General features: G+C 50.5%; 1 protein-coding gene across 3 annotated transcripts in view; it reads right to left on the bottom strand.

The window, feature by feature from the left end:
- hdac11 (histone deacetylase 11) overlaps positions 1-26065 on the bottom strand; it is a 230610-nt gene that overhangs the window by 31740 nt on the left and 172805 nt on the right. For 2 of the 3 annotated variants that reach the window (XM_038812718.1, XM_038812719.1), the window contains one exon: positions 14923-15019. In XM_038812718.1, the coding sequence (XP_038668646.1) occupies positions 14923-15019 (97 nt within the window). Of the gene's footprint in view, positions 1-4837; positions 5262-14922; positions 15020-26065 lie in introns of those variants that run through there. The other variant, XM_038812720.1, reaches the window with a different exon arrangement.

Here is a 26065-nt window from a genome sequence, read left to right as displayed (position 1 = left end):
TAAGACAAATTGCTGTAATTTTACAACCAATTGGATGTTGCCTGAAGGTTTGGAGGAGGTTGGGGGGAGAAGGTTGGAAGGGGTTTGGAGGGAATAACAACTCAAAAGAAACTGTCGTTAACAAGGATGAATTTATTTACATATTTACCATAGTCTGCATAATGCAGCATCTCACTCCCAGTGTAATCCTAGCTGGGAGGATTTGTTACACCAGGCCAGGAGATGGGCCTGCTTTTGTCTCTTGCTCATAACGAGCCCCAGGTGGTCGGCCTCCACCCCCTACCTCGGGAGCTCGTACTCCATGCGTCCCACAGGGAGATCAATGACTGTTTCCCCATGAATCTCATGCGGGTGATGACAAGCTCACCCCCCCCCCCCCCGCCCAAAAGTCCCCCATCAACTGCCACTGGCGGAGGCCACCTGCATCGCTTGGCCCACGGCTGTGCATCCACTTGCAGTGTTTCTGGGTCGGGTGGAGTGTAACGTGTCGCTGAACGGCGCTTCCTGGCAGACTGCCGAAAGGGAACCTTAGGTACAGATGAGACCATCAATTCACGCGACACGTGATTAGAAGTGAACAGTGGTTTTAATCGTCTTACAACTGAGCCTGCCTGTGACACGATGAACTCCAGATGAACTGCAGGCAGGCTCTCAGCATCAATCTTTATACTTCCGATTAGGGGGGAGAAGCCATGGGTGGAGCCAAGGGTGGAGCCCAGTACAAACTCCCATACACTCCCAGTGCATCTCCCCCTAGTGGCAGAGCAGTGCAACTGCTCGTGTGCCGAGCTTACATAGACATAGTAATACAGTGTGAATTAAGCTACTGTGATTCACCACAGGGACTATGATCTGCCGGCTGGGATACCTCAGTGTCCACATCGGAACTTGAGTAATCGCACTCTTTCTGGGCTAGATGGGACAACCTGGACAGCTGGGCCCTCAACCCAAGGGGCGCCTTTTGCTGTGGCAACATCGGTACTACCGCTAGTAGCGTGTTCCGACAGGCGACTTCACGCCTGGTCAAATGGTCCCCATGCATCTTAAGGGTCTTTCCTTGGACTCGGACCCCAAATAGACCTCCAGTCTGGTTCAGTACCAATCCCGGGAGCCACAACGCGCCATCACCATGCATTCCATGCATAAATGGTGTCCCCAGGGTGGAACATTCGCTCTGGAGTTCCTGAACCATGGTGACTCTGCTTTGACTCCTGATGCCGCTTGAACTTGAGCCCAAGGTTTGGAAGAGTAGCACTCAACCAAGTTCTGAGTCATGGTCCCATGAAAAGTTCGGCTGAAGGAATCCCAGTGGTCACATTGTATAGTGAATAAGAAGCACACCAACTGCGTGTCCATCGACCCAGTCGACTGCTTTTGCATTCCCAGTTAAACATTTGGACCGCCCGCTCTGCCAATCCATTAAATGAGGTATAATATTGCGTGGTGTGGATGTGCCAACTGCCATTATGCCGCATAAAGGCAGCAAACTCATCGTGGGTGAAAGGAGTTCCATTGTAAATCACTAGCTCTTCTGGAAGTCCACGGGTGCATAACGATCCTCGGAGTTTCTAGATTGTGGCTCTGGATGTCGTCGAAGACAACCTCTAAACTTCCAGCCCCTTGGAGTGGACGTCCACATTTATTAGGAACATGGAGCCCATGCATGGTCCAGCATAATCTGCGTGGGGGCAAATCCATGGACGACCCGGCCATTTCCAAGGATGGAGAGCAGCTGACGATGGAAGATTCTGAAGTTCTCAACATGTCGGCAGTCTTTTAATATTCTCTCGATGTCCCCATCGATAACCGGCCACCAAACATAGCTCCGGGCCAACATTTTTGAAACCCCCAGATGGCCGGAGTGCAAATCCTGTAACAGGGCTTTCTGTCCCAGAGGGGAAACGACTACTCGAGCACCCCACAATATTATGTCATCCTCCAAGCTCAGTTTGGAAAACTTCTGAGCGAAGGGTCGCAGAAACGATCGAAACGTTTCCTTTTTGCAGCTGTTGCGTAACGTAAGGCGAAGCTTCGCCAATGTCGGATCCCTCTGCATCCATGCATGCATTTGAGCAGCCGTCAAGGATAAGATGTCCATAAAATTCAACGCTGAAATCACCTCATCCATATCAGGTGGGGACTGGGCACTCGTGGCCAATGACAGATGACCATCTTCAATAAGATAGAATAAAACCTTGACATTCAATGGCAATACCATCACTGAATCCGCCACTATAAATATCCTGGGAGGTACCATTGACCAGAAACTGAACTGGATAGCTATATAAATACTGTGGCTATAAGAGCAGGTCAGAGGCTAGGAATCCTGAGGTGAGTAACTCACATCCTGACTCCCCAAAGCCTGTCCACTACGTGCAAGGCACAAGTCAGGAGTATAATGGAATACTCTGCACATGCTTGAATGAGTGCAGCTGCAACAACACTCAAGAAACTTAACATTATCCAGGACAAAGCAGCCAGCTTGATTGGCACCCCTCAAACATTCATTCCCTCCAACATTGACACACAGTAGCAGCATTGTGTGCCATCTACAAAGCGCACTGCAGGAACTCACTAGGGCTCCTTCGGCAGCATCTTCCAAACCCATGACCACTGCTATCCAGAAGGACAAGGGCAGCAGAAATATGGAAACACCACCAGCTGGAAGTTACCCTCCAAGTCACTCACCATCCTGATTTGGAAATACATCATGATGTGGAGATGCCGGCGTTGGACTGGGGTGAGCACAGTAAGAAGTCTTACAACACCAGGTTGAAGTCCAACAGGTTTGTTTCAAACACTAGCTTTCGGAGCACTGCTCCTTCCTCGGGTGAACCTGTCTTTAACCTGAGGAAGGAGCAGTGCTCCGAAATCTAGTGTTTGAAACAAATCTGTTGGACTTTTAACCTGGTGTTGTTAGACTTCTTACTGGAAATATATCATTGTTCCTTCACTGTTGCTGGGTCAAAATCCTGGAACTTCCTCCCAAATAGCAGAGTGGGTGTACGCCCACCACATGGACTGCAGCGGTTTAAGAAGGCAGCTCACCATTTTCAAGGAAAATTAGGAATGGGCAACAAATTCTGGACTAGCCAGACAAGACCACATCCCGTAAAAATGAATTCTTAAAACTGCCTGGTAAGCTTCCTCTTGGGGCATCCCCAGGCTGTGCAGACTCTCCTCTTCTCCTCTGCCACCATCCACATTACACCCAGTAGAAATTTCTGAGGATGTTGCCCCTGCACCTATGCTGGACACCCTCAATAGTTCCCTCCCATGGAGCCATCAAGGTTCTAAACCTCCAGAAGAGGCCCAAAGTCATTGCAGGCGATGGAGCATCACACTCCGTAACCTACTTCCAGCTCAGCTGCTGATGTTTGGATCACACTAAGATGTAGCAGCAGGAAAAGAAAACTTGAAATTTATGAGAGAACAAAGGCATCATAGATGTTATGACATCATTCACTTTGCCACATGTAAATATTGCAGAATATATTATTTTGACTTTATTCCTGTATGCATCATCATGCTTTTGGGGATTTGCTTCGTCAGAGACCTAACTCTACTGCCATGCCTCATGGTTGGCATTCCTTGAAGGTTTTGGGGAATATTAGACAATGGAAGAGACAATGGTGTATGTTTGCGATCAGTCTTTCTTTAATGTTCATGTGCATGTCCATTTTGATGTTTACCAGTCTGTGGGACATACAGGTCTGCAGACATATATATTCAGGGGCAAGGAGATTGTCTGAAATTATGTTCCACAGGAACAATTGAACTGCTGTGTGTGAATTAAGGACCTGTAACAATGCAGAAGGTTTTGAGATCTTGATTATGATAGGTTGCTTGATGTATACCCACTGGTGCATCTGTTTCCATGGATAACATTCTTCAGCGGCGGGTTTGTGTGGCAGAAATCCACTCTCCTTGCTATTCTATGTGAAGAGAACACAGGTTCAGAGGTAGCTCTTGAAGGAGAATGCCTGCAGGGGTTTACAGACATCCCGACCAGACAAGCATGTTGAGCATTGGCCTTCAAAAGCTATGAGTTGAGCAAGATAAATATATGAGTCATGAGAACTTCCTGGAAAGCGAGCCCAGGCCTGTTGTCACAGACCGATTTGATGTTAACACAGTGAATCCCTTGTGGTTCACATATTTCACTGGCTATTCCAAGGGAGTGCTATTGGCAACAAAAGTGCAATCCCTTGCACTCCAGAGGAACAAGCAATGGCTGCAAAGCTAATCACCCAGCTAGTCACCATCTGTGGCAAACCTGATGGACTCACTAGTAGAATGGGAGGGGACACTGGTTACTCTTTGATGCACCTGTGAGTTGCATCCTGCAAAATGTCACAACTAATCTCAGTGTGTGGGGTTGTATGTGGGGGGTGAATGAGTGAGATGTCATTTTTTTTAACACCCAGGAAAGTGTGTGACAATAAATAACTTTCATTATTTGCAAACTCATACAAAGCTTGCTGCTGGAACTATTTAAATCGGGATAATCATCCTGAGGACTTAATCTCAAAATGTTTTAAGACAATATGGATTCACGGCATGTAAATATGTAACAAGTAGTAACGTGCAATGGAAAGTGCAAGGCACAGCCCACCACTGCCATGTTCATGGATCTGCACTTTGTTAATATATTTATGTGTCGCTGCACTATATATTAATGAACAGACTTGAGACTGAGCTTCTTGGATGAAGTAAAGTATAGTGTCAGTTTTAAAGTGTGCTGATCAAGTCAAATTTTATGCGAGTACAGAATTTAGAAAGTTTGTTTGTCCAACGCAAATACAGATGGTTGAGTTGAATTCAAAATACCATTCAGTTCATGGTAATTTTTTTTTTTTATAACTGTTTTTCATTGAGTTTTACCACTATGTACACAAAATAGAATACATATATATATATACATAGAAGAGAAGGGGACACGCACAAAAAACAAAAGAAACAACAACAAAAAAAAGTTAGAATAAAACAACTGGCAGGGTATTATGTGCTAGCAGCTCTGTACAATTGGCAGTATTGTTTTTAGCACATAAGTAGGCATCTGTTTGTGGAGGGGGGAACTGGGGATCACATATACATTTGGGCACTGGGGAAACAATTACAGAACAATTACAGAGGGCAATACGCAAATGGATCTGGTGTTGTCGCTTGTTTCTCCCGGACGGTTTTTGCTGCCGTTGTCGTCTTGCAATCACCTCGTCGTTCGTCCCGTCTTTCGCCAATATTTTCTTTGTTCTCTGTTCCTGTAGATGCCAAGTTTGTTATTGTTACCGTGCTCTCCTTCCGGCTGCCATTCCCTTGCTTCCCCCCCCCAACCTCACTGGTTCCCCTCTATTGTTCCCTGTCTCCTCCCTCTTCCACCCCCTCCCCCCTCCCCTTCTCCTGTGGTTCACTTTTCTATTCTCTTAAGTTTAGTTGCTATCCCCCCCCCCCCCCCCCCCCCCCCCCAACCACGGTCTGTCCCTCCCTCCCCCCGCCTCGGCTACTTTTCCCTGATTCTTGGCTACCTGGCTATTCTTCTGCTTGTTCGTTGGCCACAAACAGGTCCCGGAACAATTGGGTGAATGGCTCCCACGTTCTGTGGAAGCCGTCGTCTGACCCTCAGATGGCGAATTTGATTTAATCCATTTGGAGAGATTCTGAGAGGTCGGACAGCCAGTCTGCAGCTTTGGGTGGTGCTGCTGACCGCCAGCCAAACAGGATTCTACAGGGGGCGGTCAGGGAGGCAAAGGCAAGGGTGTCCGCCCTCCTCCCCAGGAATAGATCTGGCTGATCTGATACCCCGAAGTCCGCCACTTTCGGGCATGGCTCCACCCTCATCCCCACCACTTTGGACATTGCCTCGAAGAAGGCTGTCCAGTACCCCACAAGTCTGGGGCAAGGCCAGAACATGTGGGCGTGGTTGGCCAGGCCTCCTTGGCACCGGTCACATCTATCCTCCACCTCCGGGAAGAACTTACTCATACGAGTTCTTGTTAAGTGGGCTCTATGTACCACTTTTAGTTGCGTCAGGCTGAGCCTTGCGCACGTGGAGGTGGAGTTGACACCGCCCAGTGGTAGAATTGTAGGTTTGGGAGGGCTAGCCCCCCTTGGATTTTGTTTTTTGTAGGACCTTCTTTGGGATCCAAGCATTCTTCCCCCCCATATGAACGCCATGATTAGTTTGTCTAGTGCTTTGAAAAAGGCCTTGGGGATGTAGATCGGGATGGATGTAAGTAGGAAGAGGTACCAGGGCAGCACGTTCATTTTAATCGTCTGTACTCTCCCCGCGAGGGAGAGTGGGAGTGTATTCCATCTTTGCAGGTCCTTTTTTACTTCCTCTATTAGACTGGTGAGGTTCTATTTGTGGATCTATTTCCAGTCATGGGCTATTTGGATCCCCAGGTAGCGGAATTTGCATCGGGCCTGTTTATTTTTTTTTATAAATAATTTTATTGAAATTTTTACAAAATACAAAATATAAACATCTTAACTTTGTTAACATACAACCGCGGTAACCCCCCATGACCAGTAGCCCCCCAGCTCCAAGAGCAACTTCAAACAAAAGGAAAGAACAAAAACAAAAAAAAAGAAAGAGAAAAACAAAAGAGAAAAAAAAGAGAGAGATAGCACCCTCCACAAATCCATGTGCACATTTCTCCCTCCCCCCAATCCTTCCCCCCCCCCCCCCCCCCCCCCCCCCCCGGGCTGCTGCTGCTGTCGGCCTATTTCCCTACCGTTCCGCCAAGAAGTCCAGAAAAGGCTGCCACCGCCTGAAAAACCCTTGTACTGATCCCCTCAGGGCAAATTTCACCCTTTCCAATTTAATGAACCCCGCCATATCCGAGATCCAGGTCTCCACGCTTGGGGGCCTCGCATCCTTCCATTGGAGCAAGATCCTCCTCCGGGCTACTAGGGACGCAAAGGCCAGAACCCCGGCATCTATTGCCTCCTGCACTCCCGGCTCCACTGCAACCCCAAAAATTGCGAGTCCCCAGCCTGGCTCGACCCTGGATCCCACCACCCTCGACACCGTCTTTGCTACCCCCTCCCAAAACTCCCCCAACGCTGGGCACATATGGGCGTGGTTCGCTGGGCTCCCCGAGCACCTAGCACACCTGTCCTCTCCCCCGAAAAACCTGCTCATCCTCGACCCAGTCATGTGGGCCCTATGCAGAACCTTGAACTGTATGAGGCTAAGCCTCGCACAGGAAGAGGAGGAATTCACTCTCTCCAGGGCATCCGCCCATGTCCCCTCCTCAATCTCCTCCCCCAGCTCCTCTTCCCACTTCTCCTTCAGTTCCTCCACCGAGGCCTCGTCTACCTCCTGCATTACCCGGTATATGTCCGAAATCCTCCCTCCTCCGACCCACACCCCCGAGAGCACCCTATCCCGCACCCCTCGTGGGGGCAGCAAAGGGAACCCCTCCACCTGTTGCCTGGCAAACACCCTCACCTGGATGTACCTAAACATGCTCCCCGGGGGGAGCCCGAACTTCCCCTCCAACTCCCCCAAGCTCGCGAACCTCCCCTCCACAAACAGGTCCCTCAACCTCCTAACCCCTGCCCTGTGCCAGCTCAGAAATCCGCCATCAATGCTCCCTGGGACGAACCGATGGTCCCCCCGTATCGGGGCCTACATCGAGCCCCCCATTTCTCCCCTGTGCCGTCTCCATTGCCCCCAAATTTTTAGGGTAGCCGCCACCACCGGGCTCGTGGTATACCTCGTTGGAGGGAGCGGCAACGGCGCCGTTACTAGCGCTTCCAGGCTCGTGCCCACACAAGACGCCTCCTCCATCCTCTTCCACGCTGCCCCTTCCTCGTCCGCTACCCGCTTACGCACCATCGCTGCGTTGGCCGCCCAGTAGTACCCACAGAGGTTGGGCAATGCCAGCCCCCCCCTATCCCTGCCTCGCTCCAGGAACACTCTTCGAAACCTCGGAGTCCCATGCGCCACACAAATCCCGTGATACTGCTGTTGACCCTCCTGAAAAAGGCCTTCGGGATAAGGATGGGGAGGCACTGGAACAGGAACAAACACCTCGGGAGCACCGTCATCTTAACGGACTGCACCCTCCCCGCCAGTGACAGCGGTAACATATCCCATCTCTTAAACTCCTCCTCCATCTGCTCCACCAATCTTGTGAGGTTGAGCCTGTGCAAGGCCCCCCAGCTCCCCACCACCTGGACCCCTAGGTACCTGAAACTCTTCCCTGCCTGCTTCAATGGGAGCCTACCAATCCCCTCCGGATGCACCACAAACACCTCACTTTTGCCCAGGTTCAGTTTATACCCCGAGAAACCCCCGAATTCCCTAAGAATCCTCATCACCTCCGGCATCCCCCCCACCGGGTCCACCACATACAGCAACAAGACGTCCGCGTACAGCGACACCCGATGCTCCTCCCCACCCCGCACCAGGCCTCTCCAGTTCCCTGACTCCCTCAGTGCCATGGCCAGGGGCTCAATCACCAACGCGAAGAGCAAGGGGGACAGGAGGCACCCCTGTCTCGTCCCCCGATGCAGCCGAAAGTACTCCGACCTCCTCCTATTCGTGGCTACACTTGCCATCGGGGCCTCGTAGAACAGCCTCACCCACTGGATAAATCCCTCCCCAAACCCAAACCTCTCCAACACCTCCCACAAGTACTCCCACTCAACCCTATCGAAGGCCTTCTCCGCGTCTAACGCCACCACTATCTCCGCCTCCCCTTCCACAGCCGGCATCATAATGACATTGAGGAGCCTTCGCACATTTGTGTTCAGCTGCCTTCCCTTCACAAACCCCGTCTGGTCCTCATGTATGACCCCAGGCACACAATCCTCTATTCTAGTGGCCAGGATCTTTGCCAGCAGCTTAGCATCGGCGTTCAGCAGCGAAATCGGCCTATATGATCCACACTGCAGAGGGTCCTTGTCCCGCTTCAGGATCAAGGAAATCAGCGCCCGTGACATAGTTGGGGGCAGAGCCCCCGCCTCCCTTGCCTCGTTAAAGGTCTGGACCAACAGGGGGCCCAACAGGTCCAAATACTTTTTATAGAATTCAGCCGGAAACCCGTCCGGCCCCGGCGCCTTCCCCGACTGCATGCTCCCTGTCCCTTTGACCATCTCCTCCAACTCAATCGGCGCCCCTAGTCCCTCCACCTGCTCCTCTTCCACCCTCGGGAATCGCAACTTGTCCAAGAAGCGCCCCATTCCACCCTCCTCCACCGGGGGTTCAGACCGGTACAGTTCCCTATAGAAGTCCCTGAAGACCCCATTGACATCTACCCCCCTCCGCACCACCTTCCCAGCTCTATCCATCACTCCCCCAATCTCCCTGGCCGCGTCTCGCTTCCGGAGCTGGTGCGCCAGCATCCTGCTCGCCTTCTCCCCGTGTTCATACACCGCCCCCTGTGCTTTCCTCCACTGGGCTTCCGCCTTTCTGGTCGTCAGTAGGTCAAATCTGGCCTGAAGGCTACACCTCTCCCCCAGCAATCCCTCCTCTGGGGCCTCCGCATATCTCCTATCCACCTGCACCATCTCCCCTATCAGTCTTTCCCTTTCCCTCTGCTCCCCCCTCTCCCTATGGGTTCGGATGGAGATCAATTCCCCCCTCATCACCACCTTCAATGCCTCCCAGACCGTCCCCACCCGAACCTCCCCGTTATCATTGGCCTCGAGGTATCTCTCAATACACCCCCGGACCCTCCCGGCCACCTCCTCATCTGCCAGCAGCCCCACCTCCATGCGCCAGAGCGGACGTTGGTCCCTCTCCTCCCCCAGCCCAAGGTCCATCCAGTGCGGGGCATGATCCGAAATGGCAATGGCGGAGTATTCCACTTCCTCCACCCTCGTCACCAGCCCCCTACCCAGGACAAAAAAATCAATCCTCGAGTAGGCCTTGTGTACATGGGAGAAAAACGAGTATTCCCTGGCCCTTGGCCTCGCAAACCTCCAAGGGTCCAACCCCCCCCCCCCCATCTGGTCCATAAATCCCCTCAACACCTTAGCCGCCGCCGACCTCCTACCCGTCCGGGACTTGGATCGATCCAATGTGGGATCCAGTACTGTGTTAAAGTCTCCCCCCATGATCAGGCCCCCCGCCTCCAGGTCCGGAATGCGGCCCAACATACGCCGCATGAACCCCGCATCGTCCCAATTTGGGGCATAAACATTCACCAACACTACCCGCTCCCCCTGCAGCTTGCCACTCACCATCACGTACGTCCCGCCACTGTCAGCCACCACCTTCAACGCCTCAAACGACACTTTCTTCCCCACCAGGATCGCCACCCCCTTACTCTTCTCATCCAGCCCCGAGTGGAATACTTGGCCCACCCACCCCTTCCTCAGCCGGACCTGGTCCACCACTCTCAGGTGTGTCTCCTGGAGCATGGCCACATCCGCCTTCAGTCCCTTCAGGTGCGCAACTACTCGGGCCCTTTTGACCGACCCATTCAGCCCCCTCACATTCCAGGTTATCAGCCGGATCCGTGGGCTCCCTGCCCCCGTCCCCTGCCGATTAGCCATACACCATCCCTTGCCCACCCCCAGCCAGCGTCACACGCTCTGCCAGTTTCCCACGGCGGCAACTCCCCCCCTCCAGCACCCCCTGTGTCTTCCAGCTCCTTCCTGACCGTTTCAGCAGCAACCCAGTACCCCCCCCTCCCCTCCCCCCCCCAAGCTAGGACCCCTCCTAACCGCGCCCCCCCCCTCTACAGCACTCCCCTGAGCCAGCTAACTTCTGCTGACCCCGGCGGCTCCCGCCCTACTTTCGGCTCCTCCCAACGTGGGACTGCCCCTCCTCCATTGTGCCCGTCAACGAGTCCACCCTACCCCGCTCCTGCTCGGGAAGAGGAAAACCGCCCCCTCCCTCTCCCAGCGCGGGAACCCCGCAGAAAGCCCGCGCTTTCACCCTGCCGGGCCCCGCCTCCTCCAGGGCCACTCCCATTGTCAGTCCCCCCCCACCAGCTCCCTGAACACCCCGTTTACCCCTCAGTCCGAACCCGTCCACCCAACCCCTGCTTGAAAACCTATACAGAGAACACCCGTACGACATCACCCCACCCACCCTACGGCCACCCCACATCTTACCCCAAACCCCGTAAATACAAATACAGTATAAATAAATACAGTATTATACAGCATCCCCCATCCGGGGGACCCTCAGTTTGAGTCCAGTTTCTCGGTTTGCACGAAGGCCCACGCCTCCTCCGGGGACTCAAAATAGTGGTGTCGATCTTTATAGGTGACCCACAGACGCGCCAGCTGCAGCATTCCAAACTTCACCTTCCGTCTGTGGAACACCGCCTTCGTCCGGTTAAACCTGGCCCTCCGCCTCGCCACTTCCGCACTCCAGTCCTGGAAGATCCGCACCTCCGTGTTCTCCCATTTGCTGCTCCGCTCCTTCTTGGCCCACCGGAGCACACACTCACGATCCACGAACCGGTGGAACCTCACCAACACCGCCCGCGGCGGCTCGTTCGGCTTGGGCCTCCTAGCCAGAATTCTGTGGGCCCCCTCCAACTCCAAGGGCCCCTGGAAGGACCCAGCCCCCATCAGCGAGTTTAGCATCATCACCACATAGGCCGCTAGGTCCGACCCCTCCAGCCCCTCCGTGAGGCCCAGGATCCGTAGATTCTTCCTCCTTGACCGGTTGTCCAGCTCCTCGAACCGCTCCTGCCATCTTTTATGGAGCGCCTCGTGCATCTCCACCTTCCCCACCACGGCTGCGACCTCGTCCTCCCTTTCAGAGGCCTGTTGCTGCAGCTCCCGGATCGCAGCCCCCTGGGCCGTCTGGGTCTCCAACAGTTCCCTGTTGGTTACCTTGATGGACTCCAGCAGCTCCACCTTCAGCTCCTGGAAGCAGCGCAGCAGAGTCGTCTGCTGCTCCTGGACCCACTTCTTCAGCTCCTCGAAGCTTTCGCCGGCCGCCATTTTGTTTTTTGGGTCCCGATTTTTTTTTCCGGGTGTTTTCTCCGTCGATTCTCTCCCTGCCCCGCTCCTGGTGGACCATGGGGCCACTGGGGCGACTCCTGGCCTCTTCCCCCGTCGGGATTTGCCTCCTCAGCTCCTTTGGGGGCCTTTAAAAAACCCCCGAAGTCCGTTGATCTCGGGAGCCGCCGAACGTGCGGCTCAGCTGTGCATTGCCGCCACCGGAAGTCGGGCCTGTTTAAACGGCAGTCCCGTTAGTGCTGCCCCCCTACTTGTTGGTGCACTGGGAAGATCTCACTTTTGCTCATGTTGAGTTTGTAGCCCGAGAAGGCGCAAAACTCTTTCAGGCTGTTTTGTGAATCTGAAATGCAGAGGAGCAGGTCATCTGCATAGAGTGAGACTCTGTGCTCTCTGCCGCCCCTTTGAATCCCCCTCCAGCTTTTTGCTGCTCTGAGAGCAATTGCTAATGGTTTGATCGCTAAAGCGAAGAGCAGCAGGGACAGTGGGCATCCTTGTCTGGTGCCCCTGTGCAGCTGGAAGTATTGGAAGTTGGTGTTGTTGGTCCGTACGCTCACCATGGGAGCGTTGTATCGGAGTTTTACCAAGGTGGTGAACCCTGCTCCAAGCCCGAACCGCTCCAGTAGCTCTATGAGGTATTTCCATTCGACCCTGTCAAAGGCCTTTTCTGCGTCTAGGGAGACATTACCTCTGGTGTTCTCTCCCCGGATGGGGTCATTATCACGTTCAGCAGGCGCCTGATGTTCGAGGTAATCTGTCTACCTTTGACAAAACCTGTCTGGTCCTCTGCGACCACTTCTGGTGCGCAGTCTTCTAGCCTTTTGGCTAGGATTTTGGCCAGTATTTTGGCATCTGCGTTCAGCAGTGAGATGGGTCTGTATGACCCACATTCCATTGGATCTTTATCTTTCTTAGGTATCAGCGAGATTGAGGTCTGTGGCCTGTGCTAGCGTAGGTGGCAGTGTGCCCCTAGCTAGCGAGTCTGTGAACATCTCCTGCAGATGCGGGGCCAGTGCTGTTGCAAATTTCCACTCTGTCTATCCCTGGAAACACCGTTTTCCCCACCACAAAGAAGTCAATTCTGGTGTATACGTTGTGCACTGGGGAGAAGAAGGACAACTCTTTCTCCCCTGGGTGGGTGAATATCCAGGGGTCCACTGCGTCGGGGATTTCTGCCATGGTCTTTTTGATCAAGCTCGTGTCGTCCCAGTTGGGCGTGTACACGTTAACTAGCACTACCGGTGCCCCATCCAGGGCCCCGCTGACCATGACGTACCGAAGTCCAATCCAGTTCATGGTAATTTCTTCAGATCAAAATGCTCAATACAAAAATGAAACAAAAGTAAATAGTGGTTTGCAGAGCAAAGTAAAAGAATAGGTTTCAACGGTTAGGTTAAAGATGATCTTGGAGAGAAGAAAAAAGGTTCTCTCCCAGTCTCTTAAGGAAATCATAATCTTTCAGGTTCTGTCCCCTTTCTGGCTGTGATTGGGTTTAAATAATTATAGTTCATCTAGTTTGACCGAAATGTCTGTCTATCAAGTTTTAAGAGATCTTTGCCCAGTAATGATAACAATGAGTTTATTCTGCAGTGTGGCCTTGCAGTGTACAGTCAGTTTTTAAACTGACTTCCTTATCTGATCCTTACCCATGCTCTCAGCATTTTCTGCTGCCATGGTTAATATATGACTTTTAATAGTATAATGTCACTAAATCATTTCTACCTTTAAACTTCATTACCCATAAGAAAAGCAGATTTCTCTCACATGTCAATGATTTAATTTTTCAATCTGAACTTCATGCTGTAGTTTTGGAACCCGCATAATTAATTCATTCTGCCTGTCACATGTCCTACTCCAGGAGTCATCTTTAAATTCCGACCCATGAGTTGAAGATCACATGAAACATGGCCTGTGAAGCCTCAAACTACAGCCATTTCTTTAATTTAGTTTTATTTCTTCCATCAATCTGTTTTTCCCTCACCATTTTCTCCCCTCTCCCCTGACCCCACTCGGGACTTCTGTTCCCTGTCCAAGTCATCCTTTGACACTCTACTTACCTCTGTTCTGCCATTAATGCATTCTGATCTCTTAATGTGCCACTATCAGCAGCCTTCTTAGTCATTGTCACCATTTACATTCCTTTTGTCTTTTTGCACACGACACCTTTGTCAATCTCCACCTATTACTGGCCCTCTATTCAGCTCCACTGCTGCCTCCCCCCCCAACAACAGTATAAACATAATCCTATTACCAGCTCTCTCTAGCTTTGACAAAGAGTCATCCGGGCTCAAAACATTATCTCTGTTCTCTCTCCACAGATTCTGTCAGACCTGTTGAGATTGTCCAGCATTTGTTATCCTTCGTTTCAGATTCCAGGATCTGCAGTAATTTGCTTTTTATCAAACTACAAGCACATGCAACTTAGACTTCGACATAGGAGGAATAACTGCTCCCCCAATTGGGGCAAACATTGCTGTGAAGCAATAAATCCTGGTTTGACGATTAGTTGTACAACAGGACAAGGCTCAGACCGTAAATTGGCTCTCAGCACACAGAATACATCCTAGTTTAGTTATCCGAGTCAAATATTTCCCCTTTAACACTGAGCCATGCAATACGTTGCGCGCATCATAAACAAACTAGTGAGCTCCATGGTTCGATTGGTATGTTTGTATTGACATTTGCTAAAAAGCATTAAATTCAGTGCATGTTTTGTATGGTATGGGAACTGAGGCAATTTTATGACATTTTCCATCTGTCTACTCAGTGTATAGTTTCTTCATAATACATGGCAGGTATGTGACAGATGCAGAATGAATCGTTCTTCATGCACCTGTAATCATTCATATATCACACATCCTAGATCAACTTCAAAGGTGCTTTCAATTTATTTTTATATCTTGTTATACTGGTTAAGAAAATGCTCAATGCATATAAAGCTGCATGCAACACTAATTACATTTGAAATTTAACAGTGATAACTTGACTTACGCTTTGCAAATCCATCGCCTGGGTAGATGTATCTATTAAAAACATCCATAATATAGACTCTGTTGTCATCCATAAAATCTCTCTCATGTCCATTCCCCTAAGAGTGAAAAGACTGATGAGTATTTGAAACAGAAAATTGTTTTTTGCAGGACTCATAAAAACATTGTTGATTAAGTTTTTTTTTGCAGGGCTTAATGGTGAAGTACATCTGAGGCACAGAGCACCCTTGATTGCATTCTGATTTGTTGAGGCTTTCAGAGACAATCAGGATATTTAGCCTACCACTTTAAAATTAAGTATAACTCGAATAAGTATTGTGCTTTTTCAACATTATTTGACTGCATTTTATCTGTAAACACAAGTAGACAATACAAAATAGCATGTGCAAGTACTGTGCTTAACATAAGCAGCAATTACAATTGCCCTAAAACTGTTGCAAAATCTGACATTTTAGGATAGATTTTAACTTGACCATCGGCCAACTCGTACCCATGGTGGGGAGGGAGTGGGAAAATGCCAAACTCCCCTGACCTTCACACTGTAACTCAACTGAAACAGCAGTTGAGTAGAGGACATGGTCAGAATATTGGTTGGCAGGAGGTCATCCGTTGGGACCAAAAGAACCCAGTACAATGAAATTGTGGTGAGTAAAACTTGGTTGACACAAAATTCTGATCATGTCAAAGTTGTCAACCATTCCCACCAGCAGAGCAGCAAATATCAAAGAACTATGCCCGAGATTGATGTGTTGGGTAAGCTGGGTCTGCGAGGACTGCATTTACTGCAGCAGTGCGAGAGCCAGGCTTCCAACACTTGAAGAAATGAAACTCGAATTTATTGCACTCTTAACTATCATAGATACTTTAACTGTGGGTTGACACTATGCTGACTTGACTGGAGACCTGAGGCTAACCTGACCAGACTATCTTACTACCGCATGGTGTGTGTTCTAGTTGTTGCTCATGGGCTCTGACTGTCTCAGAGGCTGGATCCCAAGAGAGCAGGAAAACTAGTGCCCTCTGGCTTTATAGTGGTTGTGTCCTGTCTGGTGATTGGCTGCTGTGTTCTGTGTGTTCATTGGTCATCCAGTGTGTCAATCACTGCCTGGCTGCACCATCATATACTTGTGTGTATATTATGACACCTCCCCCCCCTTTTTTTTACTTTTAAAAAATGTGTATAGGTCAATAAATAGTGAGTGTGTGTATTGGAGCCTGACTATATACAAAGTATGTGAACGTATTTACATGGGAAGGTGTTTAGTGCAGATAGAGGGCAGATAACAAATTAGGAAGAAACAATATGTACAGATGTGTAAACGGATCACAAGGTAATGCAACATTCAGTCTATAAATTCAGTCTCTCTGGCGGGCGACGAATTCTGGTTGACCGCCTCAAGGGTGGGTCAGGGGCCGCCTGCACTGGAATGGGCGCAACTGCCTCCAATGTAGAGGTCGGTATAAGAACTGGCAGATCGGTGGTCTCGTGGAAGGGCGTGTCCCGAGGAACCAGCATGCGAGGCGGGACATCACGTTCAGGTGGCGAGCGTGGAAGTCGCCGCAGTGCCCACCTATTACGCCGAAGAAAGGAGCCATCATACATGTGAACGAGGAACGATCTCGGGGCCACTTGCTTAACCACCACAGCTGTGGCAGACCAGCCGCCGTCAGGTTGCTGAACACGAACTCGGTCAGCAGGGACCAGAGCAGGGAGATCTGTGGCGTGGGCGTCGTACGCCGACTTGCATTTGGCCCAAGATGTTGGACCGGAAAATTGTCAAGGTCCGGGATGTGGATAGCCGGCACTGTCGTCCGTAGTGTGGTGGCTCATTAGCAGCTGTGCTGGGGACAGGCCAGCGGACAAAGGAGTCGCCCTGTAGGCTAACAGTGCCAGGTTAAAATCCAAACCTGAGTTAGCAGCTTTGCACAACAGTTTTTTTAACAATGTGGACCCCCTTTTCAGCTTTCCCATTCGACTGGGGGTAGTGGGGGCTTGAAGTGACGTGCATGAAATTGTACTGCCGGGCAAAATCCATCCACTTCCGGCTGAAGAAGCACGGGCCATTATCAGTCATAACTGTAAGTGGAATGCCATGACGGGCAAAGGTCTCTTTGCATGCCTTGATGACTGTTGCTGATGTGAGGTCAGTCAGTCTGACCACCTCGGGGTAGTTAGAAAAGTAGTCCACGAGGAGGACATAGTCTCAGTCCTTTGCATGAAAGAGGTCAATACCAACTTTGGACCATGGGTAGGACACCAGTTCATGCGTCTGCAGAGTCTCTTTTGGCTGAACTGGCTGGAACCTCTGGCACGTTGGGCAATTGAGGACCGTGTTGGCGATGTCCTGGCTGATGCCTGGCCAATATACTGCCTCTCGGGCTCGACAGCGATACTCTTCGACCCCCAGGTGACCCTCGTGGATTTGGCTGAGGACCAGCTCTCGCATGCTCTGTGGGATTACTATCCTGTCCAGTTTCATTAGTATGCTATCCACTACCGCTAGTTCGTCCTATACATTAGAACATAGAACGATACAGCGCAGTACAGGCCCTTCGGCCCTCGATGTTGCACCGACATGGAAAAAAACTAAAGGCCATCTAACCTACACTATGCCCTTATCATCCATATGCTTATCCAATAAATTTTTAAATGCCCTCAATGTTGGCAAGTTCACTACTGTTGCAGGTAGGGCATTCCACGGCCTCACCACTCTTTGCGTAAAAAACCCACCTCTGACCTCTGTCCTATATCTATTACCCCTCAGTTTAAGGCTATGTCCCCTCGTGCTAGCCACCTCCATCCGCGGGAGAAGGCTCTCGCTGTCCACCCTATCTAACCCTCTGATCATTTTGTATGCCTCTATTAAATCACCTCTTAACCTTCTTCTCTCTAACGAAAACAACCTCAAGTCCATCAGCCTTTCCTCATAAGATTTTCCCTCCATACCAGGCAACATCCTGGTAAATCTCCTCTGCACCCGTTCCAAGGCTTCCACGTCCTTCCTATAATGAGGCGACCAGAACTGTACGCAATACTCCAAATGCGGCCGTACTAGAGTTTTGTACAACTGCAACATGACCTCATGGCTCCGGAACTCAATCCCTCTACCAATAAAGGCCAACACACCATAGGCCTTCTTCCCAACCCTATCAACCTGGGTGGCAACTTTCAGGGATCTATGTACATGGACACCGAGGTCCCTCTGCTCATCCACACTACCAAGAATTTTACCATTAGCCAAATATTCCGCATTCCTGTTATTCTTTCCAAAGTGAATCACCTCACACTTCTCCACATTAAACTCCATTTGCCACCTCTCAGCCCAGCTCTGCAGCTTATCTATGTCCCTCTGTAACCTGCAACATCCTTCCGCACTGTCTACAACTCCACCGACTTTAGTGTCGTCTGCAAATTTACTCACCCATCCTTCTGCGCCCTCCTCTAGGTCATTTATAAAAATGACAAACAGCAACGACCCCAGAACAGATCCTTGTGGTACGCCACTCGTAACTGAACTTCATTCTGAACATTTCCCATCAACTACCACTCTCTGTCTTCTTTCAACTAGCCAATTTCTGATCCACATCTCTAAATCACCCTCAATCCCCAGCCTCCGTATTTTCTGCAATAGCCGACCGTGGGGAACCTTATCAAACGCTTTACTGAAATCCATATACACCACATCAACTGCTCTACCCTCGTCTACCTGTTCAGTCACCTTCTCAAAGAACTCGATAAGGTTTGTGAGGCATGACCTACCCTTCACAAAACCATGCTGACTATCCCTAATCATATTATTCCTATCTAGATGATTATAAATCGTATCTTTTATAATCCTCTCCAAGACCTTACCCACCACAGACGTTAAGCTCACCGGCCTATAGTTACCGGGGTTATCTCTACTCCCCTTCTTGAACAAAGGGACCACATTTGCTATCCTCCAGTCCTCTGGCACTATTCCTGTAGCCAATGATGACCTAAAAATCAAAGCCAAAGGCTCAGCAATCTCTTCCCTGGCTTCCCAGAGAATCCTAGGATAAATCCCATCCGGCCCCGGGGACTTATCTATTTTCACCTTGTCCAGAATTGCCAACACTTCTTCCCTACGCACCTCAATGCCATCTATTCTAATAGCCTGGGTCTCAGCATTCTCCTCCACAATATTATCTTTTTCTTGAGTGAATACTGACGAAAAGTATTCATTTAGTATCTCGCTTATCTCCTCAGCCTCCACACACAACTTCCCACTACTGTCCTTGACTGGCCCTACTCTTACCCTAGTCATTCTTTTATTCCTGACATACCTATAGAAAGCTTTTGGGTTTTCCTTGATCCTACCTGCCAAAGACTTCTCATGTCCCCTCCTTGCTCGTCTCAGCTCTCTCTTTAGATCCTTCCTCGCTTCCTTGTAACTATCAAACGCCCCAACTGAAACTTCATGCCTCATCTTCACATAGGCCTCCTTCTTCCTCTTAACAAGAGATTCCACTTCTTTGGTAAACCACGGTTCCCTCGCTCGACCCCTTCCTCCCTGCCTGACTGGTACGTACTTATCAAGAACATGCAATAGCTGTTCCTTGAACAAGCTCCACATATCCAGTGTGCCCAACCCTTGCAGCCTACTTCTCCAACCAACACATCCTAAGTCATGTCTAATGGCATCATAATTGCCCTTCCCCCAGCTATAACTCTTGCCCTGCGGGGTATACTTATCCCTTTCCATCACTAACGTAAAGGTCACCGAATTGTGGTCACTGTTTCCAAAGTGCTCACCTACCTCCCGATCTAACACCTGGCCTGGTTCATTACCCAAAACCAAATCCAATGTGGCCTCGCCTCTTGTTGGCCTGTCAACATATTGTGTCAGGAAACCCTCCTGCACACATTGTACAAAGAATGACCCATCTAATGTACTCGAACTATATCTTTTCCAGTCAATATTTGGAAAGTTAAAGTCTCCCATAACAACTACCCTGTTACTTTCGCTCTTTTCCAGAATCATCTTCGCCATCCTTTCCTCCACATCCCTAGAACTATTAGGTGGCCTATAGAAAACTCCCAACAGGGTGACCTCTCCTTTCCTGTTTCTAACCTCAGCCCATACTACCTCAGAAGAAGAGTCCCCATCTAGCATCCTTTCCGCCACCGTAATACTGTCCTTGACTAGCAGCGCCACACCTCCCCCTCTTTTGCCCCCTTCTCTGAGCTTACTAAAATACCTAAACCCCGGAACCTGCAACAACCATTCCTGTCCCTGCTCTATCCATGTCTCTGAAATGGCCACAACATCGAAGTCCCAGGTACCAACCCATGCTGCCAGTTCCCCTACCTTGTTTCGTATACTCCTGGCATTGAAGTAGACACACTTCAAACCACCTACCTGAACACTGGCACCCTCTTGCGAAGTCAAATCTGTGCTCCTGACCTCTATACTCTCAATCTCCCGTACCCCAAAACTACAATCCAGGTTCCCATGCCCCTGCTGAATTAGTTTAAACCCCCCCAAAGAGCACTAACAAATCTCCCCCCCAGGATATTGGTGCCCCTCAGGTTCAGATGTAGACCATCCTGTCTATAGAGGTCCCACCTTCCCCAGAAAGAGCCCCAGTTATCCAGAAATCTGAATCCCTCCCGCCTGCACCATCCCTGTAGCCACGTGTTTAATTGCTCTCTCTCCCTATTCCTCATCTCACTATCACGTGGCACGGGCAACAACCCAGAGATAACAACTCTGTTTGTTCTCGCTCTGAGCTTCCATCCTAGCTCCCTAAAGGCCTGCCTGACATCCTTGTCCCCTTTCCTACCTATGTCGTTAGTGCCAATGTGGACTACGACTTGGGGCTGCTCCCCCTCCCCCTTAAGGACCCGGAAAACACGATCCGAGACATCACTTACCGTTGCACCTGGGAGGCAACATACCAAACGTGAGTCTCTCTCGCTCCCACAAAATCTCCTATCTGTGCCCCTGACTATTGAGTCCCCAATTACTAATGTTCTACTCCTTTCCCCCCTTCCCTTCTGAGCAACAGGGACAGACTCCGTGCCAGAGGCCCGTACCCCATGGCTTACCCCTGGTAAGTCATCCCCCCCACAAGTATCCAAAACGGTATACTTGTTACTCAGGGGAACGACCGCAGGGGGTCCCTGCACTGACTGCTTCTTCCCAGTCCCTCTTACAGTTACCCATCTATCTCCAGTCTTTGGTTTAACTACTTCCCTGAAGCTCCTATCTATGACCCCCTCTGCCTCCCGAATGATCCGAAGTTCATCCAGCTCAAGCTCCAGGTCCCTAACACGGTTTTTGAGGAGCTGGAGTTGGGTGCACTTCCCACAGATGAAATCAGCAGGGACACTGATGGCGTCCCTCACCTCAAACATTCTGCAGGAGGAGCATTGTACTGCCTTCCCTGACATCACCTCTAGATTTAAAAAAAAAACAAGAAAAAGAAAAAGAAAGGAAGAGCTTACCTGATATTACCTCAAACCCTGCTCCCGCTGAAAGTTAAGCAAATTTAAAGGCACTCACTCACCTTCACGACAGGCCCCTGCTCCCGCTTCCCAACCACCATGGGGTGGGGGGGGTTGGTTAGAGGAGGAGGTAGGGTGGGGGGGGGGTTGGTTAGAGGAGGAGGTAGGGTAGGGTGGGAAACACTCACGAAGTGTTTCGGGTTTAACTGTCAGTTGCCAACAGCCCCTCCACAAACCACCTTCAACTTAGGCTAACCGCACTGCACGTATGCAAATTTCCCCAGAACAGCTGATCAGTAGCTCTGCTCTGCTGCCCTCTGCTGGATGCTTGTCTTCACTCAAACTCCTTGGGTCTCCTTCGCCAGTTCACCTTCAACTTAGGCTGACTGCACTGCACGTATGCAAATTTCCCCAGAACAGCTGATCAGTAGCTCTGCTCTGCTGCCCTCTGCTGGATGCTTGTCTTCACTCAAACTCCTTGGGTCTCCTTCGCCAGTTCACCTTCAACTTAGGCTGACTGCACTGCACGTATGCAAATTTCCCCAGAACAGCTGATCAGTAGCTCTGCTCTGCTGCCCTCTGCTCATTATAGAACTGTGGGCACTGCCCCTTTTGCCAATCATCCATGAGATGTCGTATCACCCACTGGAGTAAAGGATCCCTGGCCGTATCCTGACGAATTTGCATGACCCTTTCATCAGTGGCCGGAAAGTTGGATGCACAAAACTTCACCTGAGCGTCAATCTGACAGATAAAGTCCGACTGCTCACACGGCGTGGTGATGGATCTAGAGAGTGCTTCGGCCACAATGAGCTCCTTGCCAGGGGTGTAAACCAGGTCGAAATCGTAGCGGCGGAGTTTGAGGAGGATACGTTGTAGCCGTGGCGTCATATCATTGAGGTATTTTTGGATGATGTGAACCAATGGCCTGTGGTCCGTCTCGACCGTGAATTTGGGGAGTCCATACACGGAATCATGGAATTTGTCAATCCCTGTGAGGAGGCCCAGGCATTCTTTTTCAATCTGAGCATATCGCTGCTCATAGGTGTCATGGCTCTAGATGCATATGCGACTGGGGCCCAGGAGGAGGATTCGTCCCGCTGGAGGAGTACTGCCCCAATGCCAGCCTGGCTCGCGTCGGTGGAGATCTTTGTCTCCTTGGCGGGGTCGAAAAACGCCAGTACCGGGGCCTTGGTGAGTTTTGTCCTGAGCTCACGCCACTCTCGCTCATGAGCGGGGAGCCACTGGAAGTCTGTAGTTTTTTTAACAAGATGGCGGAGAGCTGTGGTATGTGATGCAAGGTTGGGGATAAACTTCCCAAGGAAGTTGACCATCCCTAGGAAGCGGAGGACCGCCTTCTTGACCTGCGGGGTCTTCATGGCGTTGATTGCCGACACCTTGTCTGCATCTGGCTGCACACCGAACTGCGAAACATGGTCGCAGAGGAACCTTATTTTGCATGACCGAACGAGCATTTGGCTCTATTGAGTTGGAGGCCATGCTCGTGGATCCTATGGAACATTCGTTTGAGGCGATCGATGTGTTCCTGAGGAGTTGTGGACCAGACAATGATATAATCGACGTACACTCGCACCCCCTCGATGCCCACCATCATTTGACCCATTATTCGGTGGAACACCTCCGAGGCGGAGATGATGCCAAAGGGCATCCGGTTCTAACAGTAACGACCGAACGGGGTGTTAAATGTGCACAGCTTTCGACTGGACGCGTCCAGCTGTATTTGCCAAAACCCCTTGGAGGAATCCAGCTTCGTGAAAAATTTGGCGTGAGCTATTTCGCTGGTCCGCTCTTCCCGTTGAGGTAAGGGTAGTGTTCCCTCATGATGTTACGGTTCAAATCTTTGGGGTGGATACAAATGCGAAGTTCCCCAGACGATTTTTTGACACAAACCATGGAGCTAACCCAGTCCGTGGGTTCCGTGACCTTAGAAATTACATCCTGGTCCTGGATGTCTTGCAGCTGCTGCTTGAGGCGGTCCTTAAGGGGTGCCGGCAACCGTCGCGGTGCATGAACCACAGGTGTGGCATTTGGCTTCAGTGGTATCTTGTATCGGTAGGGGAGTGTGCCCATACCTTCGAAGACACTGTGGTATTGTGCTATGGTGTCATCTAATCGGGTTTGGAAGTTGACATTTGGCGAGGCCGTTGCCTCAGCGGACGACATGGTGTGAACCCGCAGAACAAGATTCAAGATTTTGCAAGCCTGAGCACCGAGCAAGGAAGCTCTGTTGGTTCTTACAATTTCAAAACGCAGGGTTGTTTTGAAGAACGATGGGATACCGCAAGCTGGCATGAGCCACTGGCAGCAATGGCATTGCCATTGTAGTCGAGGAGCTGGCAGGCCGGTGGAAGAATGCTTGGCTTGACACGGATGGTATCAAGGTCAGACTTTGAAATGAGGTTCGCAGAAGCCCAGTGTCCAGCCTGAAGTGTATGCGAGCCTTGTTGACCGTAAGAGAGGCACACCACTCGTCATCCGGATCAATGCTCATCACTGGGAGTTGTTTCACCTTTTTGGCTGAAAGCATCGTATGCTTGGTGATGATGCCCACCCGGAATGGGGATGTGAGGCCCTCGGTGTTGGGATCTGGAACCATGTCGGAGTCGGACTCTGCAACGGGTTGTTGTACTGACCGGACATTCCTGCGCTGCGGCTGAGATCGCTGTGTGTTGGGCAGTTGAGCAGATCTGCACAGGGCTGCGTAGTGGCCAAGCTTGCCACACTGGAGACAGTGTCAAGATTTCGCGGGACATTGCCGCTTTAAATGGGTGGAGCCACAGTTGTGGCACGTCATGGTGCCGACGTCAGGACGCTCCATGCGCCACCGCTCATGCGCGGTGCGGTCGAACGATGTTCGGTCATCGGCCTCGCCGTCACCTTGGTCGTGGCGCGCATGCGCACGAGCCCGGGAAACGGGCGCAAAATGGCCGCCCTCATCCAGACTCGGGCCCTGGAGCTGTTTTACAGCCTACACTCGCTCCGCATCCTGGGGGCCTTGCCCTGGTTGTTAGCGTGCTCGTGTAGGACGCAGGTCTCGATGGCGATGGAAAGGGTGAGCTGCTTAACTTTAAGGAGCTGCTGGCGAAGGGGATCGGAGTGGACCCCGAAAACGATCTGGTCGCGGATCATGGAGTTGGAAGTGGAGCCGTTGTTGCAGGACTGCGCGAGGGTACGGAGATGGGTTAAGAAGGACTGAAAAGGTTCATCCTTACCCTGAAGCCTCTGCTGGAACACATAGCGTTCAAAGCTCTCATTGACTTCGATGTCACAGTGGCTGTCGAACTTCAGCAGGACTGTTTTAAACTTTGTCTTGTCCTCGCCTTCAGCAAAGGTGAGGGAGTTAAAGACGTGGATGGCGTGGTCCCCGGCTGTAGAGAGGAAGAGAGCAATCTTCCTGGCATCCGATGCGGCTTCGAGGTCGGTGGCTTCAAGATACATCTGGAACTTTTGCTTGAAAATCTTCCAGTTTGCACCGAGGTTGCCGGCGATGCGGAGCTGCGAGGGAGGGCGGACTCTGTCCATGTTACCGGATGGCTGATCGCTGGTCAAAGACAGACTATCTCAAGGCAGGTCCGTCAAACTCGAGCATGACTCACTGGTACCATGATGTGTTGGGCAAGCTGGGTCTGCGAGGACTGCGTTTACTGCAGCAGTGAGAGACAGGCTTCCAACACTTGAAGAAATGCAACTCGATTTTATTGAACTCTTAACTATCATAGATACTTTAACTGTGGGTTGACACTGTGCTGACTTGACTGGAGACCTGAGGCTAACCTGACCAGACTATCTTACTACCACATGGTGTATGTTCTAGTTGTTGCTCACGGGCTCTGACTGTCTCTGAGGCTAGATCCCAAGAGAGCAGGAAAAGTAGTGCCCTCTGGCTTTATAGTGGTCGTGTCCTGTCTGGTGATTGGCTGCTGTGTTCTGTGTGTTCATTGGTCATCCTGTGTGTCAATCACTGCCTGTCTGTGCACCATCATATACTTGTGTGTATATTATGACAGAGATAAACCAAAATTGCACACTGATAATTCTGAATTAGCCAAATTTGTCTTAGCTTCACATATGACTGCACTGACCAGAATGCAGTTGGGGCACAAGAACACAAAATTATAGAGCGCTGAACACGCCATCATTTGACATCTCCTTGTGAAAGGATGTGCAAAACCTGCGAGTATGGCTAAACCTGTGAGAAAATTAAAAGTGTTGTCGATCAGAGAGAAGGAATGCAGAGCAAGAAATGCATTACTGCTATAGCTTGCGCCAACATGGATTGCACGAAAGCTGCCACTTCTTGTGATAGGAAAATCCAAGAAGCCATGTTGTTTCAAGGATATCAAGATATCACCCATGCAGTGCGAGGCTAACAAAACTGCCAGCATTTTTAAGGAATGGATAAGGAAAGTGGACAAAAAATATCAACAAAAGAAAATAAAGATTGTCATCATTACAGATAACCGCCATGTGCACCCAAACATTGCTGGCATGAAGAGTGTAAAACTGTTTTTCTCGCCTCCCACACCAAGGCAAGTGCCAGCCAATGGATCAGGGGGTGATTTGGAACCTGAAGATCCACTACCATCAACAGGTGATCCCTCCCTTATGTTATCAAGAAGCAGCAATACAATCCAACTATACTAGGGGCCTTGTT

This window comes from Scyliorhinus canicula, chromosome 11 (assembly GCF_902713615.1).
Source record: "Scyliorhinus canicula chromosome 11, sScyCan1.1, whole genome shotgun sequence".
NCBI classification, from domain to species: domain Eukaryota; kingdom Metazoa; phylum Chordata; class Chondrichthyes; order Carcharhiniformes; family Scyliorhinidae; genus Scyliorhinus; species Scyliorhinus canicula.
Note: the sequence above shows the minus strand (reverse complement) of the source record. Positions and strands in the feature narration are given on the sequence as shown.